The sequence below is a fragment of the Podarcis cretensis genome (assembly GCF_951804945.1).
Source record: "Podarcis cretensis genome assembly, chromosome: 16".
In the NCBI taxonomy this organism is placed as follows: domain Eukaryota; kingdom Metazoa; phylum Chordata; class Lepidosauria; order Squamata; family Lacertidae; genus Podarcis; species Podarcis cretensis.
This window is the reverse complement of record NC_137186.1, coordinates 34,700,649-34,722,125: the sequence shown is the minus strand read 5'-3', so window position 1 is coordinate 34,722,125 and position 21,477 is coordinate 34,700,649. Positions and strand designations below refer to the sequence as shown.

General features: G+C 42.7%; 1 protein-coding gene and 1 long non-coding RNA gene across 3 annotated transcripts in view; one reads left to right on the top strand and one right to left on the bottom strand.

The window, feature by feature from the left end:
• Positions 1-9,415, bottom strand: part of GALNT9 (polypeptide N-acetylgalactosaminyltransferase 9) — a 198,831-nt gene extending 189,416 nt beyond the window's left edge. The window contains exon 1 of the mRNA XM_079956769.1: positions 8,989-9,415. Coding sequence (XP_079812895.1) covers positions 8,989-9,229 — 241 coding nt within the window. The 5' untranslated portion in view covers positions 9,230-9,415. The remainder of the gene's footprint in view (positions 1-8,988) is intronic.
• A 3-nt stretch (positions 9,416-9,418) lies between these two features.
• Positions 9,419-21,477, top strand: part of LOC307205116 — a 31,684-nt gene continuing 19,625 nt past the window's right edge. For both annotated transcript variants that reach the window (XR_013833882.1, XR_013833883.1), the window contains exon 1: positions 9,419-9,508. This is a non-coding gene — a long non-coding RNA (uncharacterized lncRNA). The remainder of the gene's footprint in view (positions 9,509-21,477) is intronic.

The window sequence follows — 21,477 nt, the reverse complement described above, 5'->3', positions numbered from 1 at the left end:
ACTTAACACTAATTGAAAAAGAAAGGTTTCAGAATGAGACTGGTTTGACTGTAGTTAAGAAAGTGAAATATTTGGGGATTAATATGACAGCAAAAAATGTGAACTTATTTAAAGATAATTATGAAAAATGTTGGACAGAAGTGAAAAGAGACTTAGAAATATGGTCAAATTTGAAGCTTTCCTTGTTGGGCCAAATTGCAGTTATAAAGATGAATGTATTGCCTAGAATGCTGTTTTTGTTTCAAACTTTGCAGATTGTGGACAAGATGGACTGTTTCAAGAAGTGGCAGAAAGATATTTCTAGATTTGTCTGGCAGGGCAAGAAGCCCAGAATAAAATTTAATATATTAATTGATGTAAAGGAAAGGGGTGGATTTGCCCTGCCAGACTTTAAACTCTACTATGAATCAGCAGCGTTTTGCTGGTTGAAAGACTGGCTACTTCTTGAGAACACAGACATTTTGGACTTAGAAGGATTTAATAATGCTTTTGGGTGGCATGCATATTTGTGGTACGACAAGGTTAAAGTACATAAAGCATTTAAAAACCATATTGTCAGAAAAGCTTTGTTTAATGTTTGGATAAGATACAAATATTTATTGGAAAATAAAACCCCAAGGTGGTTGTCACCAATGGAAGCGAAAGCTTTCAAAAGACTTAATATGGAGTCCAAATGGCCAAAATATTGGGAAATTTTGGAACAAGAGGGAGACACATTGAAATTGCAGAGTTTTGAGAAACTAAAAAACAAAGTGCGAGACTGGCTTCATTATTATCAGATAATGGAGGCTTATAAATTGGACAAGAAAATTGGTTTCCAGGTGGAAAAATCAAAATTAGAAACAGAATTGTTAGAACCTAAAACTAAGATTTTGTCAAAGATGTATAACTTGCTGTTAAAATGGAGCGCTCAGGATGAAACGGTGAAGTCTGCTATGATTAAATGGGCACAAGATGTTGGACATAACATTATGTTTGCTGACTGGGAACAGTTATGGACCACCGGTTTGAAATTTACGGCATGCAATGCCTTAAGAGAGAATATTATGAAAATGATTTACAGGTGGTACATGACCCCAGTCAAGCTTGCAAAAATTTATCATTTGCCCGATAATAAATGTTGGAAATGTAAAGAGACTGAAGGTACATTCTTTCACCTTTGGTGGACATGCCCAAGGATTAAGGCTTTCTGGGAAATGATTTATAATGAAATGAAAAAGGTATTTAAATATACCTTCCTTAAGAAACCAGAGGCCTTTCTTCTGGGCATGGTCGGCCAATTGGTGCCAAAGAAGGATAGAACTTTCTTTATGTATGCGACAACAGCAGCAAGAATACTCATTGCAAAGTATTGGAAGACGCAAGATTTACCCACTCTGGAAGAATGGCAGATGAAGGTGATGGACTATATGGGATTAGCAGAAATGACTGGCAGAATCCGAGACCAGGGAAAAGAGTCGGCGGAAGAAGACTGGAAGAAATTTAAAGACTATTTGCAGAAATATTACAAAATTGATGAATGTTAGAATGATGCTGGACAGAAATTAAGTGGTTACCAGCTATAATGTAAAGGCTGAGCAATAAGTTATAATAAGTTATAAATAAGTTATAATAAGGATTTGTTGAGTTAAGAATTTGAATTGGAACACAAAAGGGGGAGGTGAGAGGAGGTCTGGGAAATAAGTTAATGGAAATGAGTAATGGAAATTATATTCGTTTTAATTGTTCTTTTTTGCTTTTGTATTTTTGTGTTTTTATTATTATTATTTTTTGTGTATGTTTATTTTCTGTATTAATTGGAAACTATAATAAATATCATTTTTTTTAAAAAAAGAAACTTTGTTAGATGTAACTACATTTCTTTAACTTGTGCTTTATACTATGCTCCATGCATGGTTCCATTATTGTTTGCATTGTTATGTGTTAGCTTGCACACATCTCTATGAAAATCAATAAAAAAAGATTATAAAAATACTGATTGCACATGTAAAAGGATAAGGATGGGCATATTGCTTTGTTTCTAATTGATGCATAGCCCATGGCCTCCTTCTGAGATCCTGTAACTTTCATACCAAAAATAATCTAGGCATGTTGATGCTGGTCCCAGTTTTGCTGCACTGTTGCACAATACTGCCCCCTTCCAGATGGCCATAATGCATCCAGATCCTGGTGCAAGATGAAAGTGTTGTTCAGCTGATTGGAATCAGTAACTTTAGAGCTATCGAATTCAACATATACGCATGCAAATGGACAGTTGCTCAGAAAATCCAGCACAGGCACGTTTTACTTCAAAAGCAGAAACTCACCAAAATTAGGAGTTTGGCAAAAAGGAAATGGAAAGGCAAAGAGAAAAGGGTCAAGTCTCTCCAATATGCCTGGTAGTTAAAAAAGAAGAAGTTCAGCTAGAATGTACTCCTAAAATCAGAAAAGTTACTACCTGGGTGAAAAAGATGCCTGCATGGCTAACATGCAGAGTCACAGAAGCTATTTTAGGCAATAAGGCTTCTTCTTTGTCTAAATAAGAAGAAAAAAGAACACTAACTTTGGCAAAAGAAATCCAAGCATACAATAAGGGATGCTGAAAATAAAAAAGTGTTTTGTTTGCTGAAAACAAAAAGAACAACAACAAAACAAAACTTTTAAATGCATTTGTAGCAGGAGACCAGCTAGGAATGTAGTTGGATTTTTCAATGACAAGTCAAAATATGTGCTAATGGAGGAAAAGAAGATAGCACAGAAGCTAGATTCATTTCCCAGTGCAATGCAAAGGGCAGATTCCTGTGCCTGAACTAACATTATGGGAAGGGAGTCTGAGGATGGGCCTTTTTGGTGCTGGCCCCCTGCTTGTGAAATGGCCTCCCGTCTCCAATCATGCAGCATGTCTGTCACCATCTTTGTTTTTGGAACTGAGCAGAGACTTCCCCCTTAACTTAGACATTTGGCCCTTGATTTGCAATGTTTCAGGCAACAAACAAAGATCTACGTCCTTTTGAATAAATTAAAACTGATAAGCCATCTGATCTGAAAACACTCGATGTGTTTTAAAGAACTCCTCAGCATTATCTGCCAGGCTATGTAGATGAAATTTGATGTTCACAACTTTTATATTTTATACATTAGGAAGAACTTCCTGACAGTAAGAGCTGTTCGACAGTGGAATTTGCTGCCAAGGAGTGTGGTGGAGTCTCCTTCTTTGGAGGTCTTTAAGCAGAGGCTTGACAACCATATGTCAGGGGTGCTCTGATGGTGTTTCCTGCTTGGCAGGGGGTTGGACTCGATGGCCCTTGTGGTCTCTTCCAACTCTATGATTCTCTATCAGGCAAACAAATCACCATATGGTCTGCCTGCCCATCACACACCCAGCTATCTAAGTCCCTAATGCTTCCATCATCCACATGCTAAGATCTTTCCACCCACTACAGGAGCACCCTCAGGAAAGGATAGCTCTTCATCCTGAAAGAGGCAATGAATGCCTTCTAAGAGATCATTTCCCTCTTCCTCAGATTGATGCTTTCCTTCCATGAGGCATCCATGGAAGCTGGGGGGCTCTCATCCTGGGAATGAGAGGCAGCTATCACATCACCGAGGTTCTTATCAAATAACCTTTCTGACTCTCTATGCTTCTCCAGGTCAGCTACCTCGGCCTCAAGGGAATGAACTTGCTCCCTGCAGATCAGACATTTATTGATTACACACTCACAACCTTTGTCCAGCAAGCAAATAGTTATACATGTGACTTTCTGTAAAATATATTGGACAGTCCTCACAACCTTGCTGGCTTTCTACCTGCATATTTGTTTTTATAGGGTGGTGAGTTAGTTTACCTGGAAAACTGAGATGTGTTAGGTTACTAAGGAGAGGAGCAGAGTTGACTACCTTGACCTTCTCGTCTTGCAGCTGCTCTCAGTTGCCTGCTTAACTTGCTTGTTATTTTGATGCTCTATCACGGGCTGAGACTCTACATCACCTGGAACTCCCCTCTTGCTCATGGGGTAGAATCCCTAGGTTGTTCCAAAATTATAGTCCTGGCTACATCCCAGTGAGCAGGAACTTGAAAGGAAGGCGGGTTTAGGTCAATTTACCTTCCTGGGAATAGGAATTGTTTTTCACAGGAGTAGACAATGGGTAGAGATTAACCCTCTGGCTTTAAAAACAAAACAAACCTGAAGCTAGGTTTTATACAAAACTGAAAGCTGAAACTGAAGGCTATACTGAGCTTTGCACAAAAGCTTAAGTCTACCTTTTTAATTCTAATCTGAATCTCCCATTAGCTGCGTCTGCACTGCATGATAGTGGGTTTCTTTTTCTTTTCTTTTTTTACCCTCTCTATAAAAATTGGGATTTTATCTAGGCTTATTGTAGCTCATCAAGATTCCCTGCTGGAAACAAAGTTTCTACAGGCTTAATGCCTCGAGGATTAATCTCTGAGTTTTTACAGGATTTAGCTTCCAGCATACAATGCCCTTAATTATGGTCTCCTCACAGTTTAAACTGATGCTTTAATTAATTAATTAATTAATTAAATAGGTGGTACTTTCCCTCTCGTCACTTGTTCCCTTGACTCTTTGTCACTGGAGCTGGGATGCTTCATCTTGGGCTCCCATCTTACTCAGGGGTGTGTGTGTGTGTGTTTCTGTACAGATGGAGAATGGTCTCTGTGTGTAGTTATTGTCCTGCATCATTATTACAATCTCTCCCCCCCCCCTCTCCATCTCTCTCTCATGTAACCAGCTGTGAACATTTTAATTGGGATGCTACAGCCATGGATTTCCTGTATTGGCATGGTATTGGATTAGATTACCTTTGAGGTAGCTTTTAATGCCATTATTCCATGAAAGGCATGGTATAGATATGTTAAGTGTGTGAGTAGGTGCACAGAGATCCTTGCATACATCTGAATATTTTCCTCCAGCTGCTGCAAATTAGGGTATGCGGAGCTAGATAAGGTGCTATGGTCAACGGTTCTTCTTAAAAGGGTTTTCCACATTTGCCCTCTTGTTACAACTGGTTCTTGTTGAGTGGGAAGCAAGCAAAGGAAAGCAAAGATAACTCATGGGCAGCAAGAGCCAAGTATCCTTATTAGCAATACTAACCCAATGATGGGCTTAATGAGTACCACCTGACTTACTCTAGTTGCTTCATGTAAGCAGTCCGGTGCAATAGCAGTTCCTGTCTTTTACCAAAGCAGTGTGTTGGCACACACACAACCTGAATCCCCAGTTAGCATCCCATAGGTTGCCTATCTAATACCTGATAGGAGTCTTTCCATCTTCATCCACACATTTATAGTTACAGATATTGAAATCCATGTGCCTTAGTGCTCTGAGCACATAACATGGACAAATATTTCACGTAAATGTTCTAAATCAGGGCTGGGGGACCTGTGGTCCTTCAGACATTCATCATGGATCATTGACCAAGCAGGCTGGGACAAATCGGTCCAGTAACATCTAGAGGGCCACAGAATTCCCATCCATATTCTACGTCTTGACCTAGAGAGTGGACACCTTCCTCCTCCAAATATTATTTGCAAAGTTCTCATTTTGGGTCTTAGAAAAAGAAAAACCACCAGCAGTAATGGATCATTCCATGAGTACCCTCTTCACGCACTGGAGGGCCTGATCCATGTCTTTAAAAAATCAACAAACTTTGTTGCACAGCCTCCTCATGCAAAGGCGTCACAGTGCAACTTCACTGTGAAATATACCAGCAAGCAAAGCACTGCGTTACGCAAAAACATCAGAAATATAACCATTGATTTTAACCATTTCACTTTCATTGCTTTTGAAAGTTGAAATGACACCTGTTGACCAGAGAAATCCTATCCCACAGATCCAGCAGCTGGAGGGATTTAGGTCTTAGCAGAGGTGCATCTCTTCCAGTGAAGAAGAGCTTCACCAGGGGTAGTGCATGTCTGTTATTAAGTTCCACAGGCATAGTGCTACCACTGGTAGTTGTTTCACTAGTGGTAGCTGGTATTAGGCCCACAGAAGAATGAAAGCCGCACTTTCGTTCATTGAGGAGTCCCTGGATCAGGCTTTCCCTCTATGCCAGCCAGCATCAGCTGCAACTCAGTTTCTCCCCATTGAAACTAAGGGTGGGGGAAGAGTACCCCCATGTAGGGAAAATGTGATAAGTCTGCCACCCACCATAAGCATGCAGGATTCTTGAAGAGATGGGTGATCTTTGAAACACATACCCTGCCCAACTCCATTTAGTATTGCACTGGAAATCAACTTTCTGCATATGACAAATGTGCCCTTAATCTTATCTATGTAGCTTTAAAAGGTAAAGGTAAAGGGACCGCTGACCATTAGGTCCAGTCGTGACCGACTCTGGGGTTGCTGCGCTCATCTCGCTCTATGGGCCGAGGGAGCCGGTGTTTGTCCGCAGACAGCTTCTGGGTCATGTGGCCAGCATGTGTCCCCTATGTGTCGCCTATGTAGCTTTATTGGTCGCTAAACATGAGTTGAGGCAAAACATTACATCTAACACATTCCTTCCTCCCAAATTGTTGCAAAATTTCATTACTGTATGCTGTAACTCCCTTAGGGGTTCATATTTAGCTGCTTATGAATATCTGTAAAATCAGAATGCACTTGTGAGGCATCAGGCACAGGGAAGATGGGGCGTAACATAAACAGGTTTTATTAGTCATCTTGTTTCAAACCCACAAATAAACATGTTCTCATCTGTACATCTAATGAGATCTTTTTTTAACAAACCCAAACTTGGGGGGACAGCAAGTAGGATTAATAAAAAGCTGTTGTATGCTTTCATAAAATAAAATTGGTCTCTGCCCTTCATGAGGACTAGGAACAATGGTAGCAGAAGTGATACAGAAATGGCACTCAAAGAAGAGTACAAAGGATGTTAAACATCCACCTTCAACATAACAATGCAACCTTTTACTGCTACTATATTTTCTATCACATTTTTAATCTTGCAAAGTGCTTTACAATGTGTACTGTGTTTGCAGTGCCTATAGAGAGGTCAGTATGGCTGGCTCATGCCTGCTGATGTTCATCACAATAAGTGACTCCAGTATCAAGAGGTGACTTCAATCAAGAGGTGAGCCATCACTGGACATCAGAGATCAAACAGCATAGCCAGAACTTTCATGTTGGCTTTGATTACAAGAGAGATGGTTTACACCATCATCTGTGAGCCTTTCATGACTGGTATTTCTTCACATCTTGTGGAACCAATACATAATTTGATTATGTGAATGAGTCAGCACAGGTCAATAGCCACAGACAGAACATTTGTATCACACTGCCCAGTGAAGTCAGTATGCAGTTAGGATAGCAACCACCAAGCACTTCAAAGTTTGCCTTGGACTGAGAAAAGTGGCTTGAACCAGACCGGGATCCTCCTCTGCCTCCCTCTTGGGTCTGCTTCTGTACCCCAAACAGACCCCCCTAAGATTTCTCCTTAATCAACCACATCCCTACTCTTACATGCACCCTTAGAGTCAACCAACCATATGGGGCTTCTTAGCTCTCTGGTAATGTGAGGCCACCCACATGTTATGACAACAACTAGACTACAACTCTTTGTGATACTGCACCTTCCAGTTCCATGGGAGCACATCCCCATAACTGGGAGAGTGAAGCCTCTCTTTCCCAATGGGCTGTGGGCTGGGTCCACGGCATCATCCCTTGCATTAGGGTTGGAGAACAAGTGACCTTCCAGATGTTGCAGAACTCCAAATGCCATCAGCCCCTATTAGCATGTTCAATTGTCAGGGGTTATGGAAGTTGTAGCCTACCAACACCTGGAGGTTCTCCATGTTCCCCATCATGCCTTACACTGCCCACCATAATTTTTGGTACTACCATGGCTGTCACTCCCACAGTCAGTTTATAATTCACTGCCTGAGCATGGTGAGATGAAGTGATGCATGTCTGAACCAGTCCTAAGGGTTGCATAAACATGTGATAAGAATTCAAGTGATATGCATGCAGGTGGGGACACACAATCCCATTTTTACAGATGAGGAATAGAAGTTCATATACTACAGTAGCAAACTATGATTATGTGGCACAAGTGAGTCTTGAACACAGACTTTTTGTAAACCACTTTGATTTGAACTGCTTTGAAATTACAAGAAAGGAGATTCCAACTAAACATTAAAAATAACTTTCTGAAAGCAAGAGCTGCTCCACAGTGAAACAGGCTGCTTCAGAAAGTTAAAAACCTCCAATGAAGGAGAGTCCATAAATAGAGGTTGGATTGCCATCATCTGTCTGGGATTCTTTAGCAGAGATTCCTGCATTGCAGGAAGTTGGACTAGATGACCATTGGGGTCCCTTCCAACTCCACAATTCTATGATTCTCTGAGGTTTGTTTGAAGTGGTTAAAAAAAAATAATCAAGCAAACAAGCAGTTTTTATGAAAATAAAGAAATCCGCTTGTCTCACCATTGGCCTACACAAAATGCAGATCTACTTGAAACTTACAGAGATTGTAAAATTATTGGCCATTATCTATCTACATTGTTAGACCCTTCAATAAATGCAATAAATCCTGGCTGCTATTAGGTATAAAGAAGAACAAAGGACCCTAAACTATGAGTATGTGATATATGCCCACTTCGTGCTCAAGTTCTATAGCCCCAGAGTTACCCTAGCTGCTTGAGCAGAGCCCCAGAGTTTACCCTAGCTTTACATTCAAGAGGCAGTACTCAGAAGATGCTTGAATCAAAATATCCTATATTGTCCCCTTTTCCAGCAACTCTATCTTAAACACTTCTCCTGTACCTGTGAGGCTTGTGGGTATTCCACTGACCTGTTCAACAGGGGCATCATACGATTTGTCCAAGCCTTAGAAAACTCCACGTGGTCTAACCATTGCATGGTAAAAACACACAAACACACAGACAGAGCTAGCTGAGTACCAGGTTGTACTTTTAAATCCACCCCCAAAGCCCTTTATGAACCCTCCCACCACCCCCAGACACTTGTGCTCATCCTCCTGCCGGCTTACCATTGAGCTGGTTGTACACAACTTCCTCCAGGTGGTCCAGCCGCTGCAGGATGGACTCCCTGTCCAGGAGGGCTCCCACCTTGGTATTCCGGCTCCTCATCCGCCGGTCGGCGCTCCTGACGATCTGCACCAACTCCTGGGAACGATCCTGGATCCTGCAGTAGACCGAGAAGAGGATGATCCCCACAAAGACCAAAATATTCACAGTCAACAAAGTTTTTATTTTCCTTGCCACCGCCATGGACACCGCTGGGGAGGGTGGCGGGTATCAAGGCATGGTCGCCGGTGCCCTCGGAGCTGCAGCAGCATCTAAGGCAGAAGTACCTGCCTGCAGAAGGTGGGGGGGAGAGCTGAGGGAGGGAGGGAGGTCTGGGCAAGTCCCCCGCCCTACCCTCTTCCTCCTCTATCCTTGATTATAAAGAGGCAGAGAGGATGTCTAGAGCCAAGGCGATGCTGAAGAAGGAGCTGTCCTTTCAGCACCACGGCGCTCTCCGCTTCCTCCTCTTGCAAGCAGCAGCTGGTAGGACTCAAGTCACCTTCCTATTTACTCTCTGGCGGCGGCTTTGCGGGCAAAGAGAGGACCCTTCTTCGCGGCTCTGGAAGGGAGGTTGCAGGGAGGCTCTCGCGATGGGGACAGGGGATAGGGATGGAGATGGGGGGGGGGGTTGCACAGACATTAAAGGACACGGCCAAGCGGGCGGGCGCGCGCGCGATCCAGGCTTTCCAGTAGCCCTCCTCACAAGGCCAGCCCGGCTCGTGCAGCAAGAAAGAAGCGAGACATACATCCAGAGAGAATAAGGATGTTAGGAGGGAACGATGGAGCGAGAGAAAAGGCGTCGCACTTGATCGCAGCCTCCCTCCTTGTGTGTGTGTGTGCGTTTCGCAATTGCATCGTTTCTCCCTCTCGCAGAGCGCCGGTGCGAAGTCACGTGCTTTGTTGGTTGGGGGGGGGGAGAGAAAGGGAGGGCGAGGACCGAGGAGATGAAAAACTCATCTACATTCACATAGTCGAGCTGCCTGTTCGCTTCACTCGCTCGTCTTCCACCAGCCAAGGAAGCCCGTCTGAGACGCCTATCCCAGCGCAGGAGGGAAGGCTGAGCTGAGCAGGCTCACTGTTCGCTTCAGCTAGAGCGTCTTGCTTGAAAATGCCTTTCTCGGGGAGGTGGTTGGTTGGGAAGTTTCTTCCAAAGCGCTGGGTTTGGAAGGGAGCAAAGCCATTGAGAGAAGAGGGTGAAGCGAGGCCAGCTCTTTGATTCACTGATGAGGAGGCCCCCTTTTAAAAATCACTACTTCAAAAGTTGTGAAGTCGGAACACAGTGCCTCTGAACATGCACAAGGTGTCTTCCTCCCTCTCCGCAGCTGGGGTTAGGGAGGGAGAAGTCTCTGCCAGTGAGTAACACAGCTCTGCGGTGTTAGCCCTTTCTCCTGCTAAATAGCAAGAATATGCATTTGTTAGGTTTGACCACTATCATGGGCATAGCCAGGATTTTTGTGGGGGGGCAGGGCTTTGGGGGGGGCAGAACTGACATGATTGGTCAGTTAGTTAAGTATTTCTATTGTTTTACTTGATCTGGGGGCGGGGCAGATTTGTCCTCGCTATATAATCACATTAATATTATTATTAGCATTAGCATTTATACCCCACCTTTCTACCAAGAGCTCAGTGTGGCACACATGGCTCTTTTCCTCTCCATTTTATCCTCGCAACAACCCTGTGAACTAGGTTAGGCTGAGAGGTATTGATTGAGTCAAGGTCACCCAGTGAGCTTTGCGGGCCAAGAGGGGATTCAAACCCAGATCTTCCAGGTCCTGGTCCGACACTCTAACCACTACACCACACATTCCTACTTACAGTTTTAGTATTCTTAAGCAAAGTGCTTCATGAGGTTCACCCGAAAAAAAATGGTATACAAATATTTTAAATAGGCAATGAATACATCCTGTGCATTTTTATTGACACAGAACTAGAATAAAAGCAATGCTTACAATATAAGAAAAAGAGTTACTTGAAGCGAGTTGGGAGGGGGGAGTATGCACTGCCTGGCTCAGTGATAGGCAACATGGTGTCCTCCAGGTGTCATCCATGACTGTTCTCTATGCCGATGGAGTTAGCTACTTCTGGCAAGCTGCTAAGGTAATGATTGGGTACTTTGGGGGAGGGGGGCTGCAGTTATGACACAAATGCCAACTTGTGAAATTCTTGTTTGACATGAGAGTAAACAACTGCATCTATTCAAGATTTCTCACTGCTTCCCTGGGCAGTGAGAAATCTTGGAGCAGTGCCAGAGGAATTTGGATGAGAGAGCACACTGGAGACTTATGCTATTTTAGCTTTTGTTTGTTTACAACTGTGCAGTTAGTATGTATTAGAATCAAGCAGACTTCTAAAGCAGGCAGCACAGCTACTAATGCTGCTCCATATTACCCCCCAGAAGCAGCTGCTTGCCAAGTATGCTTTGTGAAGAGCTACAATGCCCTGATCTAGCACCAGTCCATCAACAACTGGCCCATCCCACTTCTCTCTTCTTGCCACAGGAGTCAGCAAACTTTTTCAGCAGGGGGCCGATCCACTGTCCCTCAGACCTTGTGGGGGGCCAGACTATGTAAAAACACCAGGCAGGCCCCACAAATAACCCAGAGATGCATTTTAAATAAAAGGACACATTTTACTCATGTAAAAATATGCTGATTTCCGGACAGTCCACGGGCTGGATTTATAAGGCGATTGGGCCAGATCTGGCCCCCAGGCCTTAGTTTGCCTACCCATGCACTATATGCTTATTGGTCACCTGGGACAAGGAGTGTAAGATTTCCATTGCCTTATGGTGGTCTACTATGGTGGTTGTAAGTCACTTTGGGCTGCTTTGGGCAAGATAAAGCAACAAGCAAAATATAAATAAATAAATAATAGCTGAAGCCATTCTATGTAGGCTTTCATCCATTCTATATAGGCTTTCATACATGAAACTTGATGATAATAGAATATTAAATTTGATAGGACATGCCTGAATTCAAAGCACTAGGTGGCATCTGGCATCTTGCCAGATGAACCGAATGGTACGATATACAGTGGTGCCCCGCAAGACGAATGCCTTGCAAGACGGAAAACTCGCTAGACGAAAGAGTTTTCCGTTTTGGAGGTGCTTCGCAAAACAAATTTCCTATGGGCTTGCTTCGCAAGACGAAAATGTCTTGCGAGTTCCTGTGGGTTTTTTTCCCTTTCCCCCCCCTTTTTCTAAGCCGCTTATCCGCTAAGCCGATAAGCCGCTAAAAGCCGCTAAACCGCTAACAGCGCTAATCCGCTAAGCCGTCAATGGGCTTGCTTTGCAAGACGAAAAAACCGCTAGACGAAGAGACTCACGGAACGGATTCTTTTCGTCTTGCGAGGCACCACTGTATATTAATTAGTTGCAAATTCCTGGTGACACTGGACTTTGTGATATTTTATTTGAAAAAGAATGTAAAAATACATAATCGCTTTGGGGTGAATTGCAATGGTCATACCATCTTTTGCCTTCTTTCGCAATCCTCTTTTCTCCCTATCTTATTTCAGGCTGTTTTAAGAGGGTGGTAGGAACTATAGCAGTCCAAGCTAGACGCTTTAGAACCCTAAGTCTCATAGCTAATTGACTCAGCTAGACATGAAGGATTATGAGAAGGCGTCTTCTAACAGTTAAGCATTGCTTGAATTTCAAGAATGCCAGTATCCTTTGAGCCTAGTGTCTGGCTTGCTCCATTACCTTGCTTGTCCGTTGATTCTTTTGAAAGCTTCAATCCTAACCATATCTGCTCAAAAGCAAGTCTCATTGAAATCAGTGGGGCTTTCTCCCATGTAATTGGGGTTAGGATTGCTGTCTTATTATTCAGCCCTGATTGCTGGATCCTAGCTAATAGCCATTGATAGCGTTATCCACCATGCTTTTGTCTAACGCTCTTTTAAAGTCATCCAAGTTGGTGGCAATCAATACCTCTTGGGAGAGCAATTTCCGTAGTTTAACTAAGCTCAGTGTGGAGAAGTAGTCCTATTTTTGGTCTTTCTTGAGTCTCCCATCATTTAGCTCCATTGGATGTTCCTGAGTTCAAGTATTATAAGAGAGGAAGAAAAACTTTTATCTGTCCTCTTTCTCCACACCACGCACAATTTTTTATACATTTATCTGGCCCCTCTTACTTGCCTTTTCTTGAAATTGTAAAGTCTCAAACGCTATCATCGTTCCTCCAACAGGATTCATTCCATCGCCTTGATCATTTTTGTCACCCTTTCCTGAACCTTTTCCAATTCTACAATATCCTTTTTGATGCGAGCTGACCAGAACTGTTGTTACACAGTCCTCCAAGCATGTGACACCATCAGTTTGTATAACAGCATTAAGATACTGGCAGTTTTATTTTGGATTTCTTTTCTAATGATCTCTAGCCCTAAAAGCCCTAAATGGCCTCGGTCCAGTATACCTGAAGGAGTGTCTCCACCTCCATCGTTCAACCTGGACACTGAGGTCCAACTCCGAGGGCCTTCTGGTGGTTCCCTCACTGTGAGAAGTGAGGTTACAGGGAACCAGGCAGAGGGCCTTCTCGGTAGTGGCGCCCGCCCTGTTGAATGCCCTCCCACCAGATGTCAAAGAGATAAACAACTATCTGATGTTCAGAAGACATCTGAAGGCAGTCCTGTTACGGAAGTTTTTTAATGACTGATGTTTTGATGTATTTTTAATCTCCTGTTGGAAGCTGCCCAGATGTTGTAAACCCAGCCAGATGGGTGGGGTATAAGTAATAAATTATTATTATTATTATTATTATTATTATTATTATTATTAGCATGGAATTCACTTTTTTCAGCATTGCTGTTGGGTCTGTACCTTTCTGCAACCTTTAGTACCCTGGGCTTGCTGATCCTTCCCTCCTGTATATGTGGTGCCATTTTGTTTGTATAAGGACTCATATTCTGAAAATGAGTTTTTAGTATATAATGAGGGTGGACAACTTGCAGCCCTCCAGATATTGTGGGACTCAAACTCCCTTCAACCCCAGCCAGCATGGCCCATTGTCATAGATGATGAGCTTTGTCCTCAAGCAACATCTGCAGGGCCACAGGTTGCCCATTCCTGATACAGTGGTACCTCGAAAGACGAATGCCTCGAAAGAGGAAAAACTCGCAAAACGAAAGAGTTTTTCGTTTTTTGAGTTGCTTCGCAAGACGGATTTCCCTATGGGCTTGCTTCGCAAGATGAAAACGTCTTGCAAGTTTGTTTCCTTTGTCTTGCAAGTTTGTTTCCTTTTTCTTAAAACTGTGCATTCACTTCGAGGAGCAACTCATAGCACGCGGTGTGGTAGCCTTTTTTTGAGGTTTTTGAAGACGTTGGTGTTTTTTGATGCTTTTCCAAAGTCCGTGCTTCGCAAGATGAAAAAATCGCAAGACAAAAAAACTCGCGGAATAAATTAATTTTGTCTTGCGAGGCACCACTGTATATAGGATGGATATCTTTCTAGTATGCATAAACATCTGTGGACATTTCCCCACCCCAGTCACAATACTAATGCTTTTACAAAGCATTTTGCTGGAAACGCATTCATTAAATACCAGAAAATATCTTGAATGAATCCTCCAGGGTCTTTTATTTATTTGATGCCTTTCAATCCTTCAAAATATTACAGCAACATCTGCTGGTGGTGGTACAGTTAAGACCCTGATAGCTTGTACTCTTCCTTGCCAGGAGCAACAAGAAGGACCTGTTTATCCAATCAATGTCAAGGGTCTTTCTTTAGCAGAGCATTTTAAATGGCAGATACAGGGGGTGTTGCATGTTTGAATAATAATAATAATAATAATAATAATAATAATAATAACAACAACAATAACAATAATAACAACAACAACAACAACAACAATAATAATAATAATAATAATAATAATAATAATAATAAAAAATTTTATTTATATCCCGCCCTCCCCAGCCGAAGCCGGGCTCAGGGCGGCTAACAACAATAAAACAGTACAAAAGTACAACACAAACAACACTCTAAAATCATTCATTATAAAATTATAAAATTAATTCAAATCAAGCCACTGGCACCTCACATAAACCTTCTTTGCCTGATTTTTTTAAACGTAAGGTAGCCTTTCAGTGAGAAGGTTTGTCTGTACTGTTCTAACCCTGATCATTTCTCTTAGACGTAAGTCCTATGGAATTCAGTGGGGCTTACTCCCAGGTAGGTGAGTTAAAGATTGCAGCCATAAGTTTCTATTGCACTGAAAGGTTTGGGGTTGTTGCTGCTTCCCTGCCCACCCTCCAAATGAGATCTGGGAGATGTGAGTTCAAATCACCACTTTGCCATGAAGTTCATTAGTTGACCTTGGGCCAGCCACTGTCTCTCAACCAAAGCCTACTTCACAAGGCCATTGGGAAGATTAAAAAGAGAAGAGAAGAGAAGAGAAGAGAAGAGAAGAGAAGAGAAGAGAAGAGAAGAGAGAGCTGTGTATATGACCTTGAGCTCCTTGGATAAAAGGGTGTGATATAAATAAAATGAATAACAATAAAGTAAAATAGAAATAAGTGAAGAAAGCAATCATGTCATGGAAAAGCCTTAAGTAGATAATAAAGCACTGGGTTAGTGGCAGAGGAAGTAGATGGCTTTTCAGTAACTGAATTCTATTATCTCTACTACAGCTTCAGGTGAGAGCTGTGATTCCTGGGAGCTGTCAGCATGTGACAGTGACCACACCCTGGGAAATGGCTCAGACTGGCTGCCTAAACCAGGTGAGGGTAGCTGATGGGTTCTCAAATCCTTGGTGAGTTAGGGACTTGCCCTGCATGTGAAGACAGGCCCTGGAAGACTGAGTAGATGAGACTAATAGTGGGTCCAATGGTCAAGAAGGTGGTTTCTGGATGGGCGGTAGAGGGATGGGATGGGTAGATGAGACTCATCAACTTGGGAAGGTTGCCCACTTAGAAGAAGGAATATCATGAACCTAAACCTCTAGTGCCTTGCAGCTATATTCATTCATGTAAAGGCTTTGGGAGTAAACCTAGAGGAAAAAATCTGTACCCACTGTCTTCACTGTCTTGCAGGACATCTTTGGGAGAAGGAGTAAACCCTACACAAATCCAGAGTGGAGTCCGTAAGATGGTAGAATAGCGTCTTGTACAAATCCTTCCAGCAACTCCTGTAGCCAAGCTGGTGCCAAATGCATTGCTCCGCTTTCCTTTGGACCACATCAGTGAGACCAAGAGGGGGTCTTGTCTTCTGGACAACCCAGGACCTCCATAAACCTTGCCCTGGCTTGCACCCCAGGGAGGTCACTTTGGGACTGCTAAATGCAGCAAAAACAACATGGGAGGCAGCAGTTATGAGTTACTGGTCCTTGCAGCAACAGCAGGTACTGTAGGTCTCCATTGTTTCACCCCTGGAGGCACATTCAGTTGTCTCTTGAGACAGATGAATGCCAGTTGCAGCTCCTCAACCTATCTGCATAGGAAGAGAGTCTGGAAATAATTATTGATGGTTGGGGGGGAGAGATTTGGGTGTTGGCATATGTAGACCACTTTCCCAGCTGTCTGTCGCATAGAGAGCTCTTCAGTACCCACCAAGTGCTCATTTTAATTCCAGGGCCTTAATCCAGAACCAATTTTCTCCTGAGAATTTCTCTGAGATCAATGGAAATGTGTCAAGTAAGGGACTTTAAGTTTTTACAGCTGTGACTGTAGTGAAATTTAAAGTTGGGATTTGTCTCTTTGGATTCATTAAACACTGCAGTGATGGAGGTGAATTTTAGAACAGGCAACCCACCCCCGGTATGCAACATCCAAGAGGAAATTGTGCTCTGCAACAGAGGTCTACTTAAAACAGGATTTAACAGTTGAGTATTAAATTTTGGTCCTGCCAACCTAGCAGTTCGAAAGCACGTCAAACTGCAAGTAGATAAATAGGTACCGCTCTGGCGGGAAGGTAAACACCGTTTCCGTGCACTGCTATGGTTCACCAGAAAGGGCTTAGTCATGCTGGCCACATGACCCGGAAGCTGTGCGCCGGCTCCCTTGGCCAGTAAAGCGAGATGAGCGCCGCAACCCCAGAGTCGGTCACGACTGGACCTAATGGTCAGGGGTCCCTTTACCTTTACCTTTATTAATTTTTGGGGAGTGGTGGGGTCTCTTTTCAACCCCACCTCCACCCCTGCTTTAATGATTGGATCAGTTTTATTTAGTTTTAGTTTTTGTAAAGATGCCTTGAGTTCCCTGCAGTGAGAGAATGCATCTAATAAATGTAATAAATAATAATATATTTACTTGAGTCCCCTCCTTTTTATTCCTGCCTGTCCTTCCTTCACCTCTGCCTTGATAATTTTGAGAAATAGTCAATGAAAACGGTGCAGTGATAGATACATGTATACAGGGTTAGAAACTGTGATAGGAAAGCTAGGAGCTAAATGGGTGCAACAACTGAATGTCTAGGCAAGCTTTATTTAATAACAAGAACACAGAGCTGAAAATGAATGAACTGCAGCTAAAATATTATGTTCATTTTTCACATGGTCTAGTCCTTCCCCTGCCTACCCCCCTAATATTCTTAAGAGGGTTTCTTCTCCAGTCTTCAGAGAGTAGCTGGAAGTGGGGAGGCAGTAAAAGGTCCCCCTTTCCTTCCACCCTGCAGTTTATTCAGAAATCTTAGGCACAGCACTGTGCCCAGAGCTCAGAAAGTGCTCGCGTTAATGAAATTCTGTGTTGTAGAATGCATTTAGAACGCTGCATGTATACATAGGAAATATAGTAAAGATACAAATACTTTCCCCATCCTTTCTCCACAGAAGAGGGCATCCATTGGCCTGTGAGGTATTGGCAGATGGGTGATAATAAGGGTTGTAATATAAGGGTTGTAATATATTGCTCATGAAGTTATTCCTCTGACCAATTAGCATTTTATTTGTTTGGGTGATGCTCTAACAGTTTTATTATACCACAAGCTTTCATGGTCTAGATTCCCCTGTGGACTCCAGACCATGAAAGGTTATGTCACAATAAGTTTGCTAGTCCATATGATGTCACAAGGTTCTTTGATATCAACTCCTGCCATATGTAATAGGGTAAGCATGTCCTTGTTCACTTCATAACATGTGAGCAAGTTGGAGACTTTGGATTGTGTCCAACGCTAGTCCTTTTTAGAGCTGACCCGTTAAAATTAATGGAACTAAGTTAATCGTGTGCATTAATATCAGCAGGTCTATTCTGGGTAGAAGTAACATTGGCTAATAACCATTTGCTTGAGAATCACATGCACCCACTCACCATTCACTTCACTTCATAGAGCTTTTGCCAGTCTAGGAACTAATGGAATCAGGTCCCATGTGAATCAACAGCTCTCACAAGACAATCAATGTGGCACTTTTGATAGGCATTAAATATACTTAAAAGAGACATTTCAATTGCTATTTAGCAAACAAGCTCCTGGAAGAAAGAGAAAGCATTACTGCCTGTTAGCATGCATTGTTCAATACAATTAATGAGGTCCCCTGGCAGAAACAAATGCAGAAAGCAGCAGTGGGTGAAAGGCTGAGGTTACTCAACTTGTGACAAAAGGTTAGGGAGAACTTTTCAAACAGCCAAGGTAATTGTCTCTCACACCAAATTGCTCAGCTTTTCCTTAGGCTGCAAGTTAAGGGAAGCTGTTTTCGGAGGTGGAAGAGGGCAAGAGGGCACACTGCAAGAATCTGGGTTTAACTCACTGGAACCTGATGGACTGTGAAACCGAGAGTATAACAAAGAAGAGATTGCAAGGGAGAGATGAAACAAGCAGATGGACTAAATCTTTTATTTCTTCTGAACCTAATATGCCGGCAGTGCTCCTAATTCAAGAACCTAGCAGTGTCATGCCTAGACACAACCTGAAAATAGAGAATCCATACCAGCTAATGGTGAAGGTTTTGCAAGTGATTCTGAAGGTAGCGCCCATCATGGAATAGAAAAGAGATGGAAACCTAAAGGGCATGTCTCTCCAGAACCTGGCATCCTTGGGCATGCTGGGGCCCCAGTACCTTGGTAAGGACCACCACTGATGTCTCTTCCTTACAGTACCTCATTGGTCAACTGAGGAAGTACCAAATGAAATTGAAAAGACTAAGATTCAGGCACAGGTATAGATGAGTGCCACTGACAACTGGGGGGAGACAAATCAGCAGACCATGGGAGATTGACATACTATGTGTTCATGTAGCTCCATTTTGATGTCTCTAGCACAGGCAGCCTAGAAGTTGTACCTTCCAGATGTTGATTTCCAGTTCTCATCAGGCTCAGGCAGGATGGCCAATGGGCAAGGATGAGGGGTGTTGTTTTCCAACAACATCTGGAGGTCACCACATAGGTTATCCCTGGTCTACAGAATCATAGATTTGGAAGGAATCAGAGAGCTGGAAGTGACTTGGATGCTGATACAGTCAACTCTGCATCTGCTCTGGCAACAGTTCTCCAGGGCTTCAGGCAATGGTCTTTCCAATGTCTGCTATTCGAAAACAAGTCAGGGGTTGAACCTGATACATCTTTTTTTTAAAATAATTTTTATTAATTTTTCCATTTTAACAATTCAATCAAATCACATTAAATATTCCAAATTATAAAAATACATATCATATAGTCCAAATATTCCGCCAAATTATAAATTTTTATTGGGGCTTCACATGCTTCAGGTTCGGTGGGGCTCTGATCATCTTATATCTCTACTGCCTTGAGTTTCCAATAGTTCCTTTAATTCTTCCTGTTGTTACCTTTGAACCTGATACATCTTCTGCATGCTGAACCACTGAGCTGAACTACTATCCACTGAGGCATGGGTAGGCAAACTAAGGCCTGGGGGCTGGATCTGGCCCAATTGCCTTTTCAATACAGCCCCCGGACGATCCAGGAATCAGCATGTTTTCACATGAGTAGAATGTGTCCTGTTATTTAAAATGCACCTCTGGGTTATTTGTGGGGCATAGGAATTCATTCATATTCTCCCCCCCCCCCAAAAAAAAAATATATATAGTCCAGCCCTCCACAAGGTCTGAGGGACAGTGGACCGGCCCCCTGCTGAAAATGTTTGCTGACCCCTGCACTGAGGTATGGTTCCTTCTCTTTCACATTGTTTAAACTCCTGAATCTATATATAGCAAATATGCCTTCTCTACTTTCTTGATCTCAATAGCTTTCAGAGCACCTCTCTGAATATGAACCCACTCAGACCCTTCCATCTTCAGCGGAGGAGTACTTCCAAGTTCCACCTCTGAGGGAGATTCAGAGGCTTGCATCAAGGGAGAAGGTCTTTTTAGTTACAGCTCACGCTTGTGGAATGTTCTTCCCAGTGAGGTACACCTGACACCATCATTAACACTCTTTCAATGTTGGGTAAAACTTCATCTCTCTGCTCTCAGGCATTTGATGGATGAGGATGATTTCCTGCCTATCGGTGGTTTGTCGTTTTGCTGCTGGAGTTTTCCTGCTATTTTATTTTGCTTGGTTTATAGGTTATTGCATGGCTTTTATACATTGTGTTTTCCCATTTTATGCCATGCTTTCTGCTCTTAATTTATAAAAGTCGCATAGAATCACAGAACTGTGGAGTTGGGAGGTTCCCTAAGAGTCATCTAGTCCAAACCCCTGCAATGCAGGGATCCTAGCTTAAAGACTTTTGATGTGTCAAGTGACTAATAAACTTAAATCATCATAATCCACACCACCAACATCTTATTGCTTTAGCACACACAGCTGATGTTCCATTATGCTATGGGGCAGCCAACATGAAATCAAATCATGTCCCCATCAAATGCTAACTGAAAGTATTTCACCGTGCTTCTCATTTCTTCAAGTGTTTCTGAGTGTCTTCCACAAGGTCACTTTCTTTCTTAGGAGAATTAATAATGCAGTGTATTACTACTATCTGTTTCTTTGCCATATGTACATAGGAAGCTGCCTTCTACTGATTCAGACCATCTATTGTCTATACTGACTAGCAATGGCTCTCATCGATTTCATGTGGGCTCACTCCCAGCCCTACCTGGAGATGCTGGGGATTGAACTTGGGACCTTCTACATGCAAAGCAGGTGCTGTACCACTGAGCATTGGCCCTTTCCCTGAGCCTAACCACCAAGAAACAAGAAACAGAAGCAAATGAATAGAAAAATGTAATATTTAAGTAGTACCAGTTGTATGGCAAACTCTCTCATCACCTCTAAATTTCATTCAGTGCATCACCTTTATGCCAAACCCATAAGAGCAATTATAAACGTATGAGGAGGAGGCAGAGGTGAGCATGGGACCCACAGAACTAAAGATACAATGCAGTATACAGAAGAGCATCCACATCTAACCCAAGGAATCTTCCATGCATAATTCACACTATATGGGAATTCCTCTCTGTCCCAAGTGCACAAACATACAAGCTGAATAAGAGGTACCATGCAAGTAGGCAGACAGTGCTATTTTTAAAAGCAGCATCAGTTTTCCCAAGCAACAATGCGCCCCTGC